Source organism: Symphalangus syndactylus, chromosome X, assembly GCF_028878055.3.
Source record: "Symphalangus syndactylus isolate Jambi chromosome X, NHGRI_mSymSyn1-v2.1_pri, whole genome shotgun sequence".
NCBI classification, from domain to species: Eukaryota; Metazoa; Chordata; class Mammalia; order Primates; family Hylobatidae; genus Symphalangus; species Symphalangus syndactylus.
In genome coordinates, this window is record NC_072447.2 from 70084826 (window position 1) to 70105274 (window position 20449).

General features: G+C 40.4%; 1 protein-coding gene across 3 annotated transcripts in view; it reads left to right on the top strand.

The window, feature by feature from the left end:
- FAAH2 (fatty acid amide hydrolase 2) overlaps window positions 1–20449 on the top strand; it is a 211580-nt gene that overhangs the window by 36585 nt on the left and 154546 nt on the right. For 2 of the 3 annotated variants that reach the window (XM_055269427.1, XM_055269426.2), the window contains exon 4: window positions 8210–8419. The exons of the other annotated variant lie outside the window; for it this stretch is intronic. In XM_055269427.1, the coding sequence (XP_055125402.1) occupies window positions 8210–8419 (210 nt within the window). The remainder of the gene's footprint in view (window positions 1–8209; window positions 8420–20449) is intronic. 3 annotated transcript variants of the gene reach the window in all.

Here is a 20449-nt window from a genome sequence, read left to right on the forward strand (position 1 = left end):
TGAGGAATCACCACACTGACTTCCACAAAGGTTGAACTAGTTTACAGTCCCACCAACAGTGTAAAAGTGTTCCTATTTCTCCATATCCTCTGCAGCACCTGTTGTTCCTGACTTTTTAATGATTGCCACTGTAGCTGGTGTGAGATGGTATCTCATTGTGGTTTTGATTTGCATTTCTCTGATGGCCAGTGATGATCAGCATTTTTTTCATGTGTCTTTTGGCTGCATAAATGTCTTCTTTGAGAAATGTCTATTCATATCCTTCACCCACTTGTTGATGGGGTTGTTTTTTTCTTGTAAACTTCTTTGAGTTCTTTGTAGATTCTGGATATTAGCCCTTTGTCAGATAAGTAGATTGCAAAAATTTTCTCCCATTCTGTAGGTTGCCTGTTCACTCTGATGGTAGTTTCTTTTGCTGTGCAGAAGCTCTTTAGTTTAATTAGATCCCATTTGTCAATTTTGGCTTTTGTTGCCATTGCTTTTGGTGTTTTAGACATGAAGTCCTTGCCCACGCCTATGTCCTGAATGGTATTGCCTAGGTTTCCTTCTAGGATTTTTATGGTTTTAGGTGTAACATGTAAGTCCTTAATCCATCTTGAATTAATTTTTGTATAAGGTGTAAGGAAGGGATCCAGTTTCAGCTTTCTACATATGGCTAGCCAGTTTTTCCAGCACCATTTATTAAATAGGGAATCCTTTCTCCATTTCTTATTATTGTCAGGTTTGTCAAAGATCAGATAGCTGTAGATATGTAGCATTATTTCTGAGGGCTCTGTTCTGTTCCATTGGTCGATATCTCTGTTGTGGTACCAGTACCATGCTGTCTTGGTTACTGTAGCCTTGTAGTATAGTTTGAAGTCAGGTAACATGATGCCTCCAGCTTTGTTCTTTTGACTTAGGATTGATTTGGCAATGCAGGCTCTTTTTTGGTTCCATATGAACTTTAAAGTAGTTTTTTCCAATTCTGTGAAGAAAGCCATTGGTAGCTTGATGGGGATGGCATTTAATCTATAAATTACCTTGGGCAGTATGGCCATTTTCATGATATTGATTCCTCCCACCCATGAGCATGGAATGTTCTTCCATTTGTTTGTATCCTCTTTTATTTCATTGAGCAGTGGTTTGTAGTTGTCCTTGAAGAGGTCATACACATCCCTTGTAAGTTGGATTCCTAGATATTTTATTCTCTTTTGAAGCAATTGTGAATGGGAGTTCACTCATGATTTGTCTCTCTGTGTGTCTGTTATTGGTATATAAGAATGCTTGTGATTTTTCCACATTGATTTTGTATCCTGAGACTTCCTGAAGTTGCCTATCAGCTTAAGGAGATTTTGGGCTGAGATGATGGGGTTTTCTAGATATACAATCATGTCATCTGCAAACAGGGACAATTTGACTTCCTCTTTTCCTAATTGAATACCCTTTATTGCCTTCTCCTGCCTGATTGCCCTGGCCAGAACTTCCAACAGTATGTTGAATAGGAGTGGTAAGAGAGGGCATCCCTGTCTTGTGCCAGTTTCCAAAGGGAATGCTTCCAGTTCTTGCCCATTTAGTATGATATTGGCTGTGGGTTTTTCATAGATAGCTCTTATTATTTTGAGATACATCCTATCAATACCTAATTTATTGAGAGTTTTTAGCATGAATGTTGTTGAATTTTGTCAAAGGCCTTTTCTGCATCTATTGAAATAATCATATGTTTTTTGTCATTGTTGCTGTTTATATGCTGGATTACATTTATTGATTTGCGTATGTTGAACCAGCCTTGCATCCCAGGGATGAAGCCCACTTGATCATGGTGGATAAGCTTTTAGATGTGCTGCTGGATTCGGTTTGCCAGTATTTTATTGAGGATTTTTGCATAGATGTTCATCAGGGATATTGGTCTAAAATTCTCTTTTTTTTTTGTTATGTCTCTGCCAGGCTTTGGTATCAGGATGATGCTGGCATCATGAAATGAGTTAGGAAGTATTCCCTCTTTTTCTATTGATTGGAATAGTTTCAGAAGGAGTGGTACCAGCTCCTCCTTGTACCTCTGGTAGATTTCCTCTGTGAATCCATCTGGTCCTGGACTTTTTTTGGTTAGTAAGTTATTAAGTATTGCCTCAATTTCAGAGGCTATTATTAGTCTATTCCGAGATTCAACTTTTTCCTGATTTAGTCTTGGGAGGGTGTATGTGTCGAGGAATTTATCCATTTCTTCCAGATTTTCTAGTTTATTTGCTTAGAGGTATTTATATTATTCTCTGATGGTAGTTTGTATTTCTGTGGTATCGGTGGTGATATTCCCTTTATCATTTTTTACTGCATCTATTTGATTCTTCTCTCTTTTCTTCTTTATTTGTCTTGCTAGCAGTCTATCAATTTTGTTGATCTTTTCAAAAATCCAGCTCCTGGATTCATTGATTTTTTGAGGGATTTTTTGTGTCTCTATTTCCTTCAGTTCTGCTCTGATCTTAGTTATTTCTAGCCTTCTCCTAGCTTTTGAATGTGTTCGCTCTTGCTTCTCTAGTTCTTTTAATTGTGGTGTTAGGGTGTCGATTTTGGATCTCTCCTGCTTTCTCTTGTGGGCATTTGTGCTATAAATTTCCCTCTACACGTTGCTTTGAATGTGTTGCAGGGATTCTGGTATGTTATGTCTTTGTTCTCATTGGTTTCAAATAACATCTTTATTTCTGCCTTCATTTCATTATGTACCCAGGAGTCATTCAGGAGCAGGTTGTTCAGTTTCCACGTACTTGAGTGGTTTTGAGTGAGTTTCTTAATCCTGAGTTCTGGTTTGATTGCATTGTGGTCTGAGAGACAGTTTGTTATAATTTCTGTTGTTTTACATTTGCTGAGGAGTGCTTTAGTTCCAACTATGTGGTCAATTTTGGACTAGGTGTGGTGTGGTGCTGAAAAGAATGCATATTCTGTTGATTTGGGGTGGAGAGTTCTGTAGATGTCTCTTAGGTCTGCCTGGTGCAGAGCTGAGTTAATTCCTGGATATCCTTGTTAACTTTCTGTCTCGTTGATCTGTCTAATGTTGACAGTGGGGTGTTAAAGTCTCCCATTATTATTGTGTGGGAGTCTAAGTCTCTTTGTAGGTCAGTAAGGACTTGCTTTATGAATCTGGGTGCTCCTGTATTGGGTGCATTTATATTTAAGATAGTTAGCTCTTCTCATTGAATCGATCCCTTTACTATTATGTAATGACCTTCTTTGTCTCTTTTGATCTTTGTTGGTGTAAAGTCTGTTTCATCAGAGACTAGTATTGCAACCCTTGCCTTTTTTTGTTTTTCATTTGCTTGTTAGATCTTCCTCCATCCCTTTATTTTGAGCCTATGTGTGTCTCTGCATCTGAGATGGGTTTCCTGAATACAGCACACTGATGGGTCTTGACTCTTTTTCCAATTTGCCTGTCTGTGTCTTTTAATTGGAGCATTTAGCCCATTTACATTTAAGGTTAATATTGTTATGTATGAATTTGATTCTGTTATTATGATGTTAGCTGGTTATTTTGTTTTGTTAGTTGATGCAGTTTCTTCCTAGCTTCGATGGTCTTTACAGTTTGGCATGTTTTTGCAGTGGCTGGTATCAGTTGTTCCTTTCCATGTTTAGTGCTTCCTTCAAGAGCTCTTTTAGGGCAGGCCTGGTGGTGACAGAATCACTCAGCATTTGCTTGTCTGTAAAGTATTTTATTTCTCCTTCAGTTATGAAGCTTAGTTTGGCTGGATATGAAATTCTGGGTTGAAAGTTCTTTTCTTTAAGAATGTTGAATATTGGCCCCCACTCTCTTCTGGCTTGTAGGGTTTCTGCCAAGAGATCAGATGTTAGTTTGACGGGCTTCCCTTTTTGGGTAACCCAATCTTTCTCTCTGGCTGCCCTTAACAGTTTTTCCTTCATTTCAACTTTGGTGAATCTGACAATTATGTGTCTTGGATTGCTCTTCTTGAGGGTTATCTTTGTGCCATTCTCTGTGTTTCCTGAATCTGAATGTTGGCCTGCCTTGCTAGATTGGGGAAGTTCTCCTAGATATTATCCTGCAGAGTGTTTTCCAACTTGGTTCCATTCTTCCCCTCACTTTCAGGTACACCAATCAGATGTAAATTTGGTCTTTTCACACAGTCCCATATTTCTTGGAGGCTTTGTTCATTTCTTTTTATTCTTTTTTCTCTAAACTTCTCTTCTTGCTTCGTTTCATTCATTTGATCTTCCATCACTGGTACTGTTTCTTCCAGTTGATCAAATCATCTACTGAGGCTTGTTTATTTGTCATGTCGTTCTCGTGCCATGGTTTTCAGCTCCATCCAGTCCTTTAAGGACTTCTCTGCACTGGTTATTCTAGTTAGCCATTCATCTAATCTTTTTTCAAGGTTTTTATCTTCTTTGCCATGAGTTCAAACTTCCTCCTTTAGGTTAGAGTAGTTTGATCATCTGAAGCCTTCTTCTCTCAACTCGTGAAAGTCATTCTCCATCCAGCTTTGTTCCATTGCTGATTAGGAGCTGTGTTCCTTTGTAGGAGGAGAGGCACTCTGATTTTTAGAATTTTCAGTTTTTCTGCTCTGTTTTTTCCCCATCTTTGTGGTTTTATCTACCGTTGGTCTTTGATGATGGTGACGTACAGATGGGGTCTTGGTGTGCTTGTCCTTTCTGTTTGTTAGTTTTCCTTCTAACGGTCAGGACCCTCAGCTGCAGGTCTGTTGGATTTTGCTGGAGGTCAACTACAGACCCTGTTTGCCTGGGTATCAGCAGCAGAGGCTGCAGAACAGTGGATATTGGTGAACAGCAAATGTTGCTGCCTGATCATTCCTCTGGAAGTTTTGTCACCGTGTGAGGTGTCAGTCTGCCCCTACTTGGGGGTGCCTCACAGTTAGGCTACTCTGGGGTCAGGGTCCCACTTGATGAGGCAGTCTGTCCGTTCTCAGATCTGAAGCTGCATGCTGGGAGAACCACTATGCCGCTTGTGATTTTTTCATGAAATATTTGTGGTGTGTTTTTCTGCTTTATCAGGTTGATTGTTTTTTTTTTTTCTATACTGACTATTTTGTCTTTCATCTCCTGTATGTTTTTGTTGTGAATTCTAGCTTCCTTAGATTGGCTTTTAATATTTTCCAGGATCTCAATGATCTTTCTTTCTATCTATATTCTGAATTCTATTTCTGTCATTTCAGCCATCTCAGCCTGGTTAAGAATGCTTGCTTGAGAACTTGTGTGGTTGTTTGGAGGAAAGAAAACACTCTGGTTTTTTGAATTGTCAGAGTTCTTGTGCTGGTTCTTTCTTATTTTTGTGGGTCTGTTGTTTCTTCAACATTTAAAGTTGTTTTTTGGGTGAGATTTTTTCTTTTATTCTAGTTGATAACCTTGGGCGATTTGATTGTGGTATAAGGTAGGTTCATTTGACTGGCTTCATTTCTAAAATATTTAAGGTGGCCAAGACTCAGCTCAGTACTCCTGGATTGCATGCTCTAACTCTGGGGGACTGGTATCAGGTCCCCACTTTCTTCTCTGACTTTTCATGGTTAGGAATCTTCTGGGAGGGCTGAGGTGCTCCTGGACCACTAGGAGGGTCAAGGTGCTGCCAGATCACTGGTGATAATACTTCAATGGATAAGTGTCAGCCAAATAACTCCATAGGGCTGTGGCAGCAGTATCTGCCCTTATTTTTATGTGCCAGTTGCAACTCCCAGTGCAGTATATATGGATTTATGCTCGTCAGTTGCAGCACAGTGCTACCAGGTGCCAGGGTGCTGACCTTTGTGAGAGCATTCACAGCAATTGGCAGTATTGACAGCATTGCCTTTTGTGGGCCAGTGGCTGGCCATCATGCAGGTGTTTGCAGTAGTTGGTTGCATTGACAGCATGACTGGGGGCATAGGGCTTTCTGGCAGCAAATGTGCCTACATTCACACTGGTGGCAGTGTTATCATGGAGGTGGGGTGCTCTGGTTGGCACAGGTCTGTGTCGGCCCTTTATGCATGTTCCTGTAGGTGGCAGTGGCTACTCAGAGTGTGGGTGGGTCCACTTTTTCCATGCCTAGTTTCTGTCGGCAGCTGTTTCAGCACAGAAAGGAGGTACTGGTTGTGGCAGTGCTAGCATGCTTTCTGCTTGCCAGTGATCTGACAACAATGGTGGTGCAGTGGGGGGAAGAGTTAGGGTGCACTGATGCCAGGAGTAGTGGCATGGCTGGGTGCACTCATGCCAGGAGTAGTGGCATGGCAGGGTGCACACAATTATGTGTGCTGGTAGAGAAGGGAAGACGAGATCCACACATATACACACAAGTACCAGTAAAGCAATGTTGGAGGTCATCGTCAGCAAGTGCATGTAGGCAAAGTGGCACAAGGGAGGCTGCCATAATGGGAGGATGTTGCAGGAAGTCAGGGACCCCGAACAGAGGGACCAGCTGAAGCCACAGCTGAAGAACGTGGATTGTGAAGATTTCATGGAAATTTATTAGTTCCCCAAATTAATACTTTTATAATTTCTTATGCCTGTCTTTACTGCAATCTCTAAACATAAATTCTGAAGATTTCATGGACACTTATCACTTCCCCAATCAATACCCTTGTGATTTCCTATGCCTGGCTTTACTTTAATCTCTTAATCCTGTCATCTCATAAGCTGAGGAGGATGTCTGTCACCTCAGGACCCTGTGATGATTGCACTAACTGCACAGATTGTAGAGCATGTGTGTTTGAACAATATGAAATCTGGGCACCTTGAAAAAAAGAACAAGATAACAGCAACTGTTCAGGGAAAAAGAGAGATAACCTTAAACTCTGACTGCCAGTGAGCAGGGTGGAACAGAGCCATATTTCTCTTCTTTCAAAAGCTAATGGGAGAAATATCACTGAATTCTGTTTCTCAGCAAGGAACATCCCTGAGAAAGAGAATGCGCCCCTGAGGGTGGGTCTCTAAAATGGCCCCCTTGGGTGTGGCCATCTTCTATGGTCGAAGCTGTAGGGGTGAAATAAATCCCAGTCTCCCATAGCACTCCCAGGCTTATTAGAAAGAGGAAATTTCCGCCTAATAAATTTTGGTCAGACTGGTTGCTCTCAAACCCTCTCTCCTGATAAGATGTTATCAATGACAATGGTGCCCGAAACTTCATTAGCAATTTTAATTTCACCCCGGTCCTTAGGTCCTGTGATATCGCCCTGCCTCCATTTGCCTTGTGATATTCTATTACCTTGTGAAGTATGTGATCTTTGTGACTCACACCCTATTTGTACACTCCCTCCCCTTTTGAAAGTCCCTAATAAAAACTTGCTGGTTTTGTGGCTTGTGGAGCATCATGGAACCTACCACATGTGATGTCTCCCCCGGATGCCCAGCTTTAAAATTTCTCTCTTTTGTATTCTGTCCCTTTATTTCTCGAACTGGCCGATGCTTAGGGAAAATAGAAAAGAACTTACATGACTATCGGGGCAGGTTACCCAATAGGAGGGTATGGGCTAGCTGGGCTTGTCTTCTGTGGCAGCTCTGTTCCAGGACTTTGCAGGTCAGGTTCTGTCCACCTGACAGGTCAGGAACTGTGATGCAGGGCCCCAGGAGGTGCTTAGGGGCTGCACTGCAAGCAGGCATGGCCAGACTGGGGCCCTGGGAGAAGCCAGCAGAATGAGGGGTGCTCAGATTGGACTGGAACTGAATCATGGGCAAAATCGCCCTGCAGATTTCAGATCTGACAGTTCCCCTAGGGCTTAAGTCTCCTGTGGGTGCCAGTCGAGCCTAGGGGCATTGGCAACCCTTGTTGTGCTCCTCCAGATGTTCTGGCATCAAGTCTTCCAGGCTCTGCTCCAGCTTGAGTTCTGCCCCTACCACTTCTCTGAGCACCTCTCCCTGCTAATCCAAGTGTCCATGGTGGTCAAGGGTATTTTTCCTGCTATGATTCTAGAGGCCCATGTAGAAAGTGGATTGCTCCTTGACTGTTCAACTCACCTTTTCCCCAGGTGTTGCTGGGAGCAAGGAGCAAGTCCCAGTGAACAGTAGCCCTGTGCAGGGTTCCCAACTTCCTCCCCATTCAGCCCAGCATCTGTGTCTTCCCTCCATCCACCCTCAATGCCTTCTCTCTGAAGATCTGCTAGGAGTGTGCCAGTCTTTCCAATATCCCAACCCTTTGTGGGAGATGTTCCTTCTGGCTACATCTAGTTGACCATCTTGCCCCTCAGGAGAAAACAGTTATTTTTATTTAATAACTTTTAAACATTCTTTTCTATGACTCTTTTAGGAATGCCCAATTCTTCTGGACTCATGAACCGTCGTGATGCCATTTCCAAAACAGATGCCACTGTGGTGGCATTACTGAAGGGAGCTGGTGCCATTCCTCTTGGCATAACCAACTGCAGTGAGTTGTGTATGTGGTATGAATCCAGTAACAAGATCTATGGCCGATCAAACAACCCATATGATTTACAGCATATTGTAGGTGGAAGTTCTGGTGAGTTGGACATTTTAGTACAGCATGAAGAGCTGTGCTAACAATAATAATTATGAATTGTATTAATAAACATGATACAGTATAGCATCTATAACCTATAAGAATGGATGCAAAAACCCAGGATATTTGTGTGTTGATGGAGAAGAAATGGGAGTCATGTAACAGCCTTGGTCAACTCTGATATTTTGAAGATAGATAGAGGAGAAGTAGCCAGCAAAGGGAATTGGGAACAAACTACAAGTGATGTAGATAGGAAACATCATAAAGAGTTTAGATACTAGAAAAAAAAAGTGTATAGAGACTAGAATTGACAAGGCTTTTATTAAACCTAAATGGATGCATATGTGGGTTAGCAAAATATGATGTTTAAACTTGTGGGTGCTAAAGCTACATAGATATTTGAGACTTCTTTAACTATATGACCTTGGTCACATGAAGTAGGTGCTCATTAAGTCAGTTTCCTTTGCTTGTAAGATGGCCATATGAAAGAAATTAGACTTGTAAGGTTACTGTGATGATTAAAAATTTAAGTGTGACTTCAGGTTTCTGGTCTAGCATATATGGGGTTTAGAAGTTTTTACTCCAGTTCACACAATAAGAACAAGAGCTGAACAAACTAAAAATTAATGACCATTCTTAGATTTATCAATATGCTGAGGTAACGAGAAAACCACTCTTCCCAAAACTGAATGAAAAGACAGGCAGATACAAAGAAGTGAAACTTGCTAGAACAGAAGCCTAGGAGCAGAAAATTTCAGGGGAACAAGCACAGCGGTAGGGAAACCTAAACTATAACTGATGACTTGCTGGAGGTTCATTGTGAAAAAGTTTGAGAGTCAAAATATATGTGGTGGTTTGGTGGGGTGATATTAGGGGCCCCCCACAATTTCAAAAGTTTTACCTTCAGGAGTCCTACTGTGTTCCCAAGTGAAGATTGGAGAGAAATCTCTTGCTTCTTGCACAAGGAGGGAAAAAGTAGCCATTTTGAAATACTACTTCCAAAGCATACTGTTCTTCTAACAAGGAATGTCCTCAGATAAACTATTTTATCAGAACCTAACTTAGTAAGGTTTTATAAGAAACTCATTGACTTAACCTAGGGGAAAGAAAATATCCAACTCCAGTCCTCTCTAGGTTTCCTGTCCTACTGAAGGGGTCAAAGCAGAATAAAATTGGGAAGCACATGTTATGGTCACAGAGCAGGGGCACATGCTAACTAAATGACTGAGACCTAATCATATGACTATAAAATACTTCCTCTCCTTGCCTCCACACACCTTATCACTACACCAATAGGGATTTTCTATAATGGGGATTCTATATAAACCGGAAGAACTGTACATTATAGGTGTTATTTAAGAAGTCTCTAGGGAAACTCAAACACAACAGAGGAGGTGAAAACAATGGCACCAGTTGAAAATTTTACACCTGGCACCTCTGGCTACAGTAGACAGTATGCAGACTAACCCCTAGCCAGGGAAACATAAAACCTCACATTAAAGGCCAAATACCCCCAGTTCTTTTATCTCAGGACATCATGTTTGGCTTTCAACAAAACAATTATAAGGCATACTAAAAGACAAAATCAAAGTTTGAAAAGACAAAGCAAGCATCAAGATTTGACTCTGATATGGAAGAGGTATTGAGATTATCAGACTGAGAATTGAAACAATTTGTGATTAATATGGTAAGGGCTATAATGGAAAAACTGGTCAACATGCAAGTGCAGATCTGTAATGTAAGAAGACAGATGGGAACTTCAAGAATCAAAAGCAAATGCTAGAAATAAAAAAAATTATAACAGAAATGAAGAATATCTTTGATGGGCTCATCAATATGTTGTATACAAAATAGGAAACCTTCGGTGATATGGAAGATCTGTCAACAAGAACTTCCAAAACTGAAATGCAAAGCAGAAGAAAAAGAATGAAAAAGACAGAAGAGACAATCTAATAACTGTGGGATTAAAAATGCATATAATACATATATATATAATTGGAACACTAGGAAGAGAAGAAAGATTTTAAGAAACAACAATAAATGTTTGAAAAAAACTACACCTAGCATAATATTTCATCCTTAGAAGATTAAAGAGAAAGAAAAAATATTTAAAGAAGAAGTAAAAACATACCTTATCTATAGAGGAGCAAAGATAGAATTATACAAAAATTAATTCAAGATGGATTAAAGACTTACATGTTAGACCTAAAACCATTAAAATCCTACAAGAAAACCTAGGCAATACCATTCAGGACATAGGCATGGGCAAGGACTTCATGTCTAAAACACCAAAAGCAATGGCAACAAAAGCCAAAATTGACAAATGGGATCTAATTAAACTAAAGAGCTTCTGCACAGCAAAAGAAACTACCATCAGACTGAACAGGCAACATACAAAGTGAGAGAAAATTTTCACAACCTACTCATCTGACAAAGGGCTAATATCCAGAATCTACAATGAACTCAAACAAATTTACAAGAAAAAGACAAACAACCCTATCAAAAAGTGGGCAAAGGGCATGAACAGACACTTCTCAAAAGAAGACATTTATGCAGCCAAAAAACACATGCAAAAATGCTCATCCTCACTGGCCATCAGAGAAATGCAAATCAAAACCACAATGAGATACCATCTCACACCCGTTAGAATGGCCATCATTAAAAAGTCAGGAAACAACAGGTGCTGGAGAGGATGTGGAGAAATAGGAACACTTTTACATTGTTGGTGAGACCTGAAACTAGTTCAACCATTGTGGAAGTCAATGTGGCTATTCCTCAGGGATCTAGAACTAGAAATACCAGTTGACCCAGCCATCCCATTACTGGGTATATACCCAAAGGACTATAAATCATGCTGCTATAAAGACACATGCACACGTATGTTTATTGCGGCACTATTCACAATAGCAAAGACTTGGAAGCAACCCAAATGTCCAACAACGATAGACTGGATTAAGAAAATGTGGCATATATACACCATGGAATACTATGCAGCCATAAAAAATGATGAGTTCATGTCCTTTGTAGGGACATGGATGAAACTGGAAAACATCATTCTCAGTAAACTATTGCAAGGACAAAAAACCAAACACCGCACGTTCTCACTTATAGGTGGGAATTGAATAATGAGGACTCATGGATACAGGAAGGGGAACATCACACTCCGGGGACTGTTGTGGGGTGGGGGGAGGGGGGAGGGACAGCATTAGGAGATATACCTAATGCTAAATGACGAGTTAATGGGTGCAGCAAAACAACATGGCACATGGATACATATGTAACAAACCTGCACATTGTGCACATGTACCCTAAAACCTAAAGTATAATAATAAAACAATAAAAAAAGAATTATATTAGTATTTTCTCCAGAAACCAGGCAAACAATAAGAGATGGGAGTCCACTTTGCGAGGCCAAGGCAGTTGGATCACTTGAGGTTAGGAGCTTGAGACCAGCCTGGCCAACATTTTGAATCCCTGTCTCTACTAAAAATACAAAAATTAGCCAGGTCTGGCAGCAGGCACCTGTAATACCAGCTACTCGGGAGGCTGGGGCAAGAGAATTGCTTGAACTCAAGAGGTGGAGGTTGCAGTGAGCCGAGATCATGCCACTGCACTCCAGCCTAGGTGACAGAGGGAGATTCCATCACACACACACACACACGCACACACACACACACACACACACAGATGGGAGTCAAATATTGAAACCACTGAAAGAACCATCAACTTAAATCTCTGTCTAGCAGATCCATTCTTCGAAAGTGAAAAAGAAATAAAGATGCTCTGAGACAAAGAAATATTGACGTAATTTGTTGCCAGTAGAGCAACAGAGCAAGAAATGTTGAAAGATGTTCTTCAGAGAGAAAAAAAGAGTACAGGCCAAAAACCTGAATTCATGTAAAAAAAAAAAAAAAAAAGAAAATGATTAGAGAAAGATTGAACAAAGGTAAAATAATGTATTTTTAAATTATTGATTGATCTAACATGTAATTGTTCAAAATAATAATGCCAACAATATCAGGCCTCTAAGCCCAAGCCAAGCCATCGCTTCCCCTGTGACTTGCAGGTATATGCCCAGATGGCCTGAAGTAACTGAAGAATCACAAAAGAAGTGAATATGCCCTGCCCCACCTTAACTGATGACATTCCACCACAAAAGAAGTGTAAATGGCCAGTCCTTGCCTTAACTGATGACATTCCACCACAAAAGAAGTGTAAATGGCCGGTCCTTGCCTTAAGTGATGACATTACCTTGTGAAAGTCCTTTTCCTGGCTCATCCTGGCTCAAAAATCTCCCCCACTGAGCACCTTTTGACCCCCACTCTGCCCGCCAGAGAACAACTCCCCTTTGACTGTAATTTTCCTTTATCTACCCAAATCCTATAAAACAGCCCCACCCTTATCTCCCTTCACTGACTCTCTTTTGGGAATCAGCCCGCCTGCACCCAGGTGATTAAAAGCTTTATTGCTCACACAAAGCCTGTTTGCTGGTCTCTTTACACCGAGGCGCATGAAAAACAATGTGTTGGGTGATTATAGCTTGTATATGAGTGAAATGAATGACAGCAATGTTATATGGGATGGGATAAAGGAATTGGGAATGTTCCTTTATAAGATAACTACACTACTTGTGATTTTTGTACATTAATTTTGTATCCTGAGACTTTGCTGAAGTTGCTAATCAGCTTAAGGAGATTTTGGGCTGAGACAATGGGGTTTTCTAGATATACAATCATGTCATCTGCAAACAGGGACAATTTGACTTCCTCTTTTCCTAATTGAATACCCTTTATTTCCTTCTCCTGCCTGATTGCTCTGGCCAGAACTTCCAGCACTATGTTGAATAGGAGCGGTGAGAGAGGGCATCCCTGTCTTGTGCCAGTTTTCAGAGGGAATGCTTCCAGTTTTTGCCCATTCAGTATGATATTGGCTGTGGGTTTGTTGTAGATAGCTCTTATTATTTTGAGATACGTCCCATCAATACCTAATTTATTGAGAGTTTTTAGCATGAATGTTGTTGAATTTTGTCAAAGGCCTTTTCTGCATCTATTGAGATAATCATGTGGTTTTTGTCTTTGGTTCTGTTTATATGCTGGATTACATTTATTGATTTGCGTATGTTGAACCAGCCTTGCATCCCAGGGATGAAGCCCACTTGATCATGGTGGATAAGCTTTTTGATGTGCTGCTGGATTCGGTTTGCCAGTATTTTATTGAGGATTTTTGCATCAATGTTCATCAAGGATATTGGTCTGAAATTCTCTTTTTTGGTTATGTCTCTGCCAGGTTTTGGTATCAGGACGATGCTGGCTTCGTAAAATGTGTTAGGGAGGATTCCCTCTTTTTCTATCGATTGGAATAGTTTCAGAAGGAATGGTACCAGTTCCTCCTTGTACCTCTGGTAAAATTCAGCTGTGAATCCATCAGGTCCTGGACTCTTTTTGGTTGGTAAGCTATTGATTATTGCCACAATTTCAGAACCTGTTATTGGTCTATTCAGAGATTCAACTTCTTCCTGGTTTAGTCTTGGGAGGGTGTATTTGTCGAGGAATTAAACCACAGTGAGATACCATCTCACACCAGTTAGAATGGCCATCATTAAAAAATCAGGAAACAACAGGTGCTGGAGAGGATGTGGAGAAATAGGAACACTTTTACACTGTTGGTGGGACTGTAAACTAGTTCAACCATTGTGGAAGTCAGTGTGGCGATTCCTCAGGGATCTCGAACTAGAAATACCATTTGACCCAGCCATCCCATTACTGGGTATATACCCAAAGGACTATAAATCATGCTGCTATAAAGACACATGCACACGTATGTTTATTGCGGCACTATTCACAATAGCAAAGAGTTGGAACCAACCCAAATGTCCAACAACGATAGACTGGATTAAGAAAATGTGGCACATATACACCATGGAATACTATGCAGCCATAAAAAATGATGAGTTCGTGTCCTTTGTAGGGACATGGATGAAACTGGAAAACATCATTCTCAGTAAACTATCGCAAGGACAAAAAACCAAACACCGCATGTTCTCACTCATAGGTGGGAATTGAACAATGAGAACTCATGGACACAGGAAGGGGAACATCACGCTCCGGGGACTGTTGTGGGGTGGGGGGAGGGGGGAGGGACAGCATTAGGAGATACACCTAATGCTAAATGACGAATTAACGGGTGCAGGAAATCAACATGGCACATGGATACATATGTAACAAACCTGCACATTGTGCACATGTACCCTAAAACCCTAAAGTATAATAAAAAAAGAAAAAAAAAAAAGAAAAAAAAAAAAAAAAAAAAAGATAACTACACTACTTGGGAGGTGGCAGAGTATCCCTTGAAGGAGACTTGAGTTAGTTGTAAGTGTATATTGCAAACTCAAGGGCAAATATTAAAGTTAAAAAAAAAAGTATGCATTAAGTGGCAAGAGAGGAGAATAAATGGAAACATACAATATAGTCAGTTAAAACCAGAGACTTAGCCTCCCACACAATTATAGTGGGAGAACTTAACACCCCACTGAAAATATCACACAGATCATTGAGACAGAAAATTAACAGAGATATTCAGGACCTGAACTTACCTCTGGATCAAGTGGACCTAATAGATATCTACAGAACTCTCCACCCCCAAACAATAGAAAACACATTCTTTTCATCATGACATAGCACTTACTCTAAAATTTATCACATAATTTGAAGTAAAACATTCCTCATTAAATGCAAAAGAACTTAAATCGTAACAAACAGTCTCTCAGATTACAGTGAAGGGATGGGTTGCCCCTCCACACCTGTGGGCATTTCTCGTTAGGTGGAATGAGAGACTTGGAAAAGGAAGAGACACAGAGACAAAGTATAGAGAAAGAAAAATGGGCCCAGGGGACCGGCTTTCAGCATAAGGAGGACCCATATTATTATTGATCACTATGGGGCATTTCCCAGAGAGGAGGATGTGGCAGGACAATAGGATAATAGTGGAGAGAAAGTCAGCAGGTAAACACGTGAACAAATGTCTCTGCATCATAAACAAGGTAAAGAAAAAAGTGCTGTGCTTTTGATGTGCATATACATAAACATCTCAATGCCTTAAAGGGCAGTATTGCTTGCCAGCATGTCCCACCTCCAGCCCCAATGCAGTTTTCCCCTATCTCAGTAGATGGAATATACAACTGGGCTTTACACTGAGACATTCCATTGCCCAGGGACGAGCAGGAGACAAATGCCTTCCTCTTATCTCAACTGCAAAGAGGCGTTCCTTCCTCTTTTACTAATCGTCCTCAGCACAGACCCTTTACTGGTGTTGGGCTGGGGGACGGTCAGGTCTTTCCCTTCCCACAAGGCCATATTTCAGACTATCACATGGGGAGAAACCTTGGACAATACCTGGCTTTCCTAAGCAGAGGTCCCTGCACCCTTCCGCAGTGTATTGTGTCTCTGGGTACTTGAGATTAGGGAGTGGTGATGACGCTTAACAAGCATGCTGCCTTCAAGCATTTGTTTAACAAAGCACATCCTGAACAGCCCTTAATCCATTTAACCCTGGGTCGACACAGCATATGTTTCAGGGAGCACAGGGTTGGGGGTTGGGTTACAGATCAACATCATCTCAAGGCAGAAGAACTTTTCTTAGTACAGAGCAAAATGGAGTCTCTTATGTCTACTTCTTTCTACACAGACACAGTAACAATCTGATCTCTCTTTCTTTTCCCCACATTACAACACAATCAAATTAGAACTCAAGATTAAGAAAGTCATCCCGCACCAAACCACACAACTACATGGAAATCGAACAACCTGCTCTGGAATGACTTTTGACTTTTGGGTAAATAATGAAATTAACAAAGAAATCCAGAAGTTCTTTGAAACTAATCAGAACAAAGACACAATATATCAGAATCTATGGGCCACAGCTAAAGCACTGTTGAGAGGGAAATTTATAGCACTAAATCCCCACATCAAAAAGCTAGAAAGGTCTAAAACTGACAACCTAACAACACAACTAAAAGAAGTAGAGAAGCAAGAGCAAACAAATCCCAAAGCTAGGAGAAGACAAGAAATAACCAAGATTAGAGCAGAACTGAAGGAGATAGAGACATGAAAAATCCTTCAAAAATCAACGAATCCAGGAGCTATTCTTTTGGGAAAAAAAATAAATAAAGTAGAGCACTAGCTAGACTAAAAAAGAAGAAAAGAGAGAAGAATTAAATAGACAAAATTGGAATGATAAGGGGTTATTACCACTGACCCCACAGAAATACAAACAACCATCAGAGTTACTATATACACCTGTATGGACAAAACTAGAAAATTTAGAAGAAATGGAAAAAAATTCCTGGATGCATATACCTTCCCAAGACTGAACCAAGAAATAATTGAATCTCTAAATAGAAAGATAATGAGCTCTAAAATTCAGGCAGTAATACATAGCCTACCAATCGAAAAAAAAAAAAAAAAAAAGCCCAGGACCAGATGGATTTACAGCTGAATTCTACCACAGGTACAAAGAGGAGCTGGTACCATTTCTACTGAAATTATTCCAAAAAATTGAAAAGGAGGGATTTTTTTTCTAACTCATTTTATGAGGCCAGCATCATCCTGATAAGAAAACCTGGCAGAGAAAAAATAAAAATAGAAAGCTTTAGGCCAACATTCTTGATGAACATCAATGCAAAAACCCTCAATAAAATACTGGCCAACAGAATTTAGCAGCACATCAAATAGCTTATACACCATGAACAAGTTGGTTTCATCCGTACGATGCAAGTTTGGCTCAACATATGCAAATCCATAAATGTCATTTGTTGCACAAACAGAACTAAAGATAAAAAACGTGATTATTTCAATAGATGCAGAAAAGGCCTTCATGAAAATTCAATATCCTTTTATGTTAAAAACTTTTAATAAACTAGGTATTGAAGGAACATACCTCAAAATAATAAGATCTATATTTGACAAACTCACAGCCAATATCACACTGAATGGGCAAAAGCTGGAAGCATTCTCCGTGAAAACCAGCACAAGACAAGGATGCCCTCTCTCACTGCTCTGATACAACATAGTATTGGATGTTCTGGCCAGCCAATTAAGCAAGAAAAAGAAATAAAGCGTATTCAAATAGGAAGAGAGGAAGTCAGACTACCTTTGCTTGCAGATTACATGATCATATATCTAGAAAACCCCATCATCTCAGCCCAAAAGCTTCTTAAACTGATAAGCAACTTCAACAAAGTCTCAATTTCATGTGCGTCCCTGTGAAAAGACCACCAAACAGGCTTTGTGTGAGCAATAAAAGCTTTTAATTACCTGGGTGCAGGCGGGCTGAGTCTGAAAAGAGAGTCAGCAAAGGGAGATAGGGGTGGGGTCATTTTATAAGATTTGGGTAGGTAAAGGAAAATTACAGTCAAAGGGGGTTTGTTCTCTGGCGAGCAGGAGTGGGGGTTGCAAGGTGCTCAGTGGGGGAGGTTTTTGAGCCAGGAAAAGGACTTTCACAAGGTAATGTCATCACTTAAAGCAAGGACCGGCCATTTACACTTCTTTTGTGGTGGAATGTCATCAGTTAAGGCAGGGCAGGACATTTTCACTTCTTTTGTGATTCTTCAGTTACTTCAGGCCATCTGGGCATATACGTGCAAGTCACAGGGAATGCGATGGTTTGGCTTGGGCTCAGAGGTCTGACACTCAGGATAAAAACTCAATGTGCAAAAATTGCCGGCATTTCTATTCACCAACAGCAGGCAAGTAGAGACAAATCATGAATGAACTCCACATCACAATTGCTACAAAAGAATACGATACTTAAGAATACAGCTAACAAGGAAAGTGAAGGACTTCTTCAAGGAAAGCTACAAACTACTCAAAGAAATCAGATAGGACACAAACAAATGGAAAAAACATCCATGCTCATGGATAGGAAGAATCATTATCGTGAAAATAGCCATACTGCCCAAAGTAATTTATAGATTCAATGCTATTCCTATTAAACTACCATTGACATTTTTCAGAGAATTAGGAAAAAAAAACTATTTTAAAATTCATGTGGAAACAAAAAAGAGCCCGAATAGCCAAGACAATCCTAAGCAAAAAGAACAAAGCTGGTGGCATCATGGTACCCACCTTCAAACTATACTACAAGGCTACAGTAACCAAAACAGCATGGTACTGGTACCAAAACAGACACATAGACCAATGGAGTAGAATAGACAACTCAGAAATAAGACTGCACAACTACCACCATCTGATCTTCTACATATCTAACAAAAACAAGCAATGGGGAACGGGTTCTCTAATAAATGGTGCTGAAAGAACTAGCTAGCCATATGCAGAAAGTTGAAACTGGACCCTTTCTTTACACCTTGTACAAAAATTAACTCAAGATGGATTAAAGACTTAAACCTAAAACACAAAACTATAAAAACTTTAGAAGAAAGTCTAGGCACTACCATTCAGGACATAGGCATGGGCAAACATTTCATGATGAAAACACCAAAAGCAATTGCAACAAAAGCAAAAATTGACCAGAGGAATCTAGTTAACTAACAAGCCTCTGCAAAGCAAAAGAAACTATCATCAGAATGAACAGACAACCTACAGAATGGGAGATAATTTTTGCAATCTATCCATCTGAGAAAGATCTAATATCCAGTGTACAAGGAACTTAAACAAATTTACAAGAAAAAAACATTAAAAAGTGGGCAAAGGATGTGACCAGACACTTCTCAAAAGAAAACATTCATGCAGCCAACAAACATATTAAAAATAGCTCAACATCACTGCTCATTAGAGAAACGCACATCAAAACCACAATGAGATACCATCTCACACCAGTCAGAATGGCAATTATTAAAAAGTCAAGGAACAACAGATGCTAGATAGCTTGCAGAGAAAAAGGAATGTTTTACACAGTTGGTGGAAATGTAAATTAGTTCAACCTTTGTGGAAGACAGTGTAGCAATTCCTCAAAAATCTAGGAGCAGAAATACCATTTTACCCAGCAATCCCATTACTGAGTGTGTTAGTCAGTGTTCTCTAGAGGGACAGAACTAATAGGATAGATTTATACATGAAGGGGAGTTTATTAGAGTATTGGCTCACAGGATAACAAGGTGAAGTCCCACAATAGGCCGTCTGCAAGCTGAGGAGCAAGGAAGCCAGTCTGTGTCCCCAAACCTCAAAAGTAGGAAAGCTGACAATGCAGCCTTCAATCTGTGGCCAAAGGCCCGAGAGCCCCTGGCAAACCACTTGTGTGAGTCCGAGCGTCCAAAAGCTGAAGAACTTGGAGTCCGATGTTTGAGGACAGGAAGCATGCAGCATGGAGGAAAGATGAATGCTGGAAGACACAGCAACTCTGTTCTTTCCAATTTGTACCTGCTTTATTCTGGCCACGCTGATTAGATGGTGCCTGTTGTAATTGGGGATGGGCCTGCCTCTCCCAGTCCACTGACTCAAATGTTAATCTCCTTTGCAACTCTCACAGACACAGGAAGAATACTTTGCATTTTTTGATTCAATCAAGTTGACACTCAGTATTAACCATCAAACTGGGTATATACCCAAAGGAATATAAAGCATTTTATTATAAAGATACATGCACGCATATGTTCATTGCAGCACTATTCACAATAGCAAAGACATGGAATCAACCCAAATGCCCATCAATGATAGACTGAATAAATAAAATGTGGTACATATACACCATGGAATGCTATTCAGCCATGAAAAGGAACAAGATCATGTCCTTTGCAGGGACATGGATGGAGCTGGAAGCCATTGTTCTCAGTAAACAAATGGAGGGAAAGAAAACCAAACACAGCATGTTCTCACTTATAAGTGGGATGGGAGCTGAATGATTAGAACACATAGACACATGGTGGGGAACAATACACACTTGGGCCTGTTGGGAGAAAGGAGAGCATCAAGAAGAATAGCTAATGGGTGCTGGGCTTAATACCTAGGTGATGTGTTGATCTGTGCTGCCAACCACCATGGCATGCATATACCTGTGTAGCAAACCTGCACATCCTGC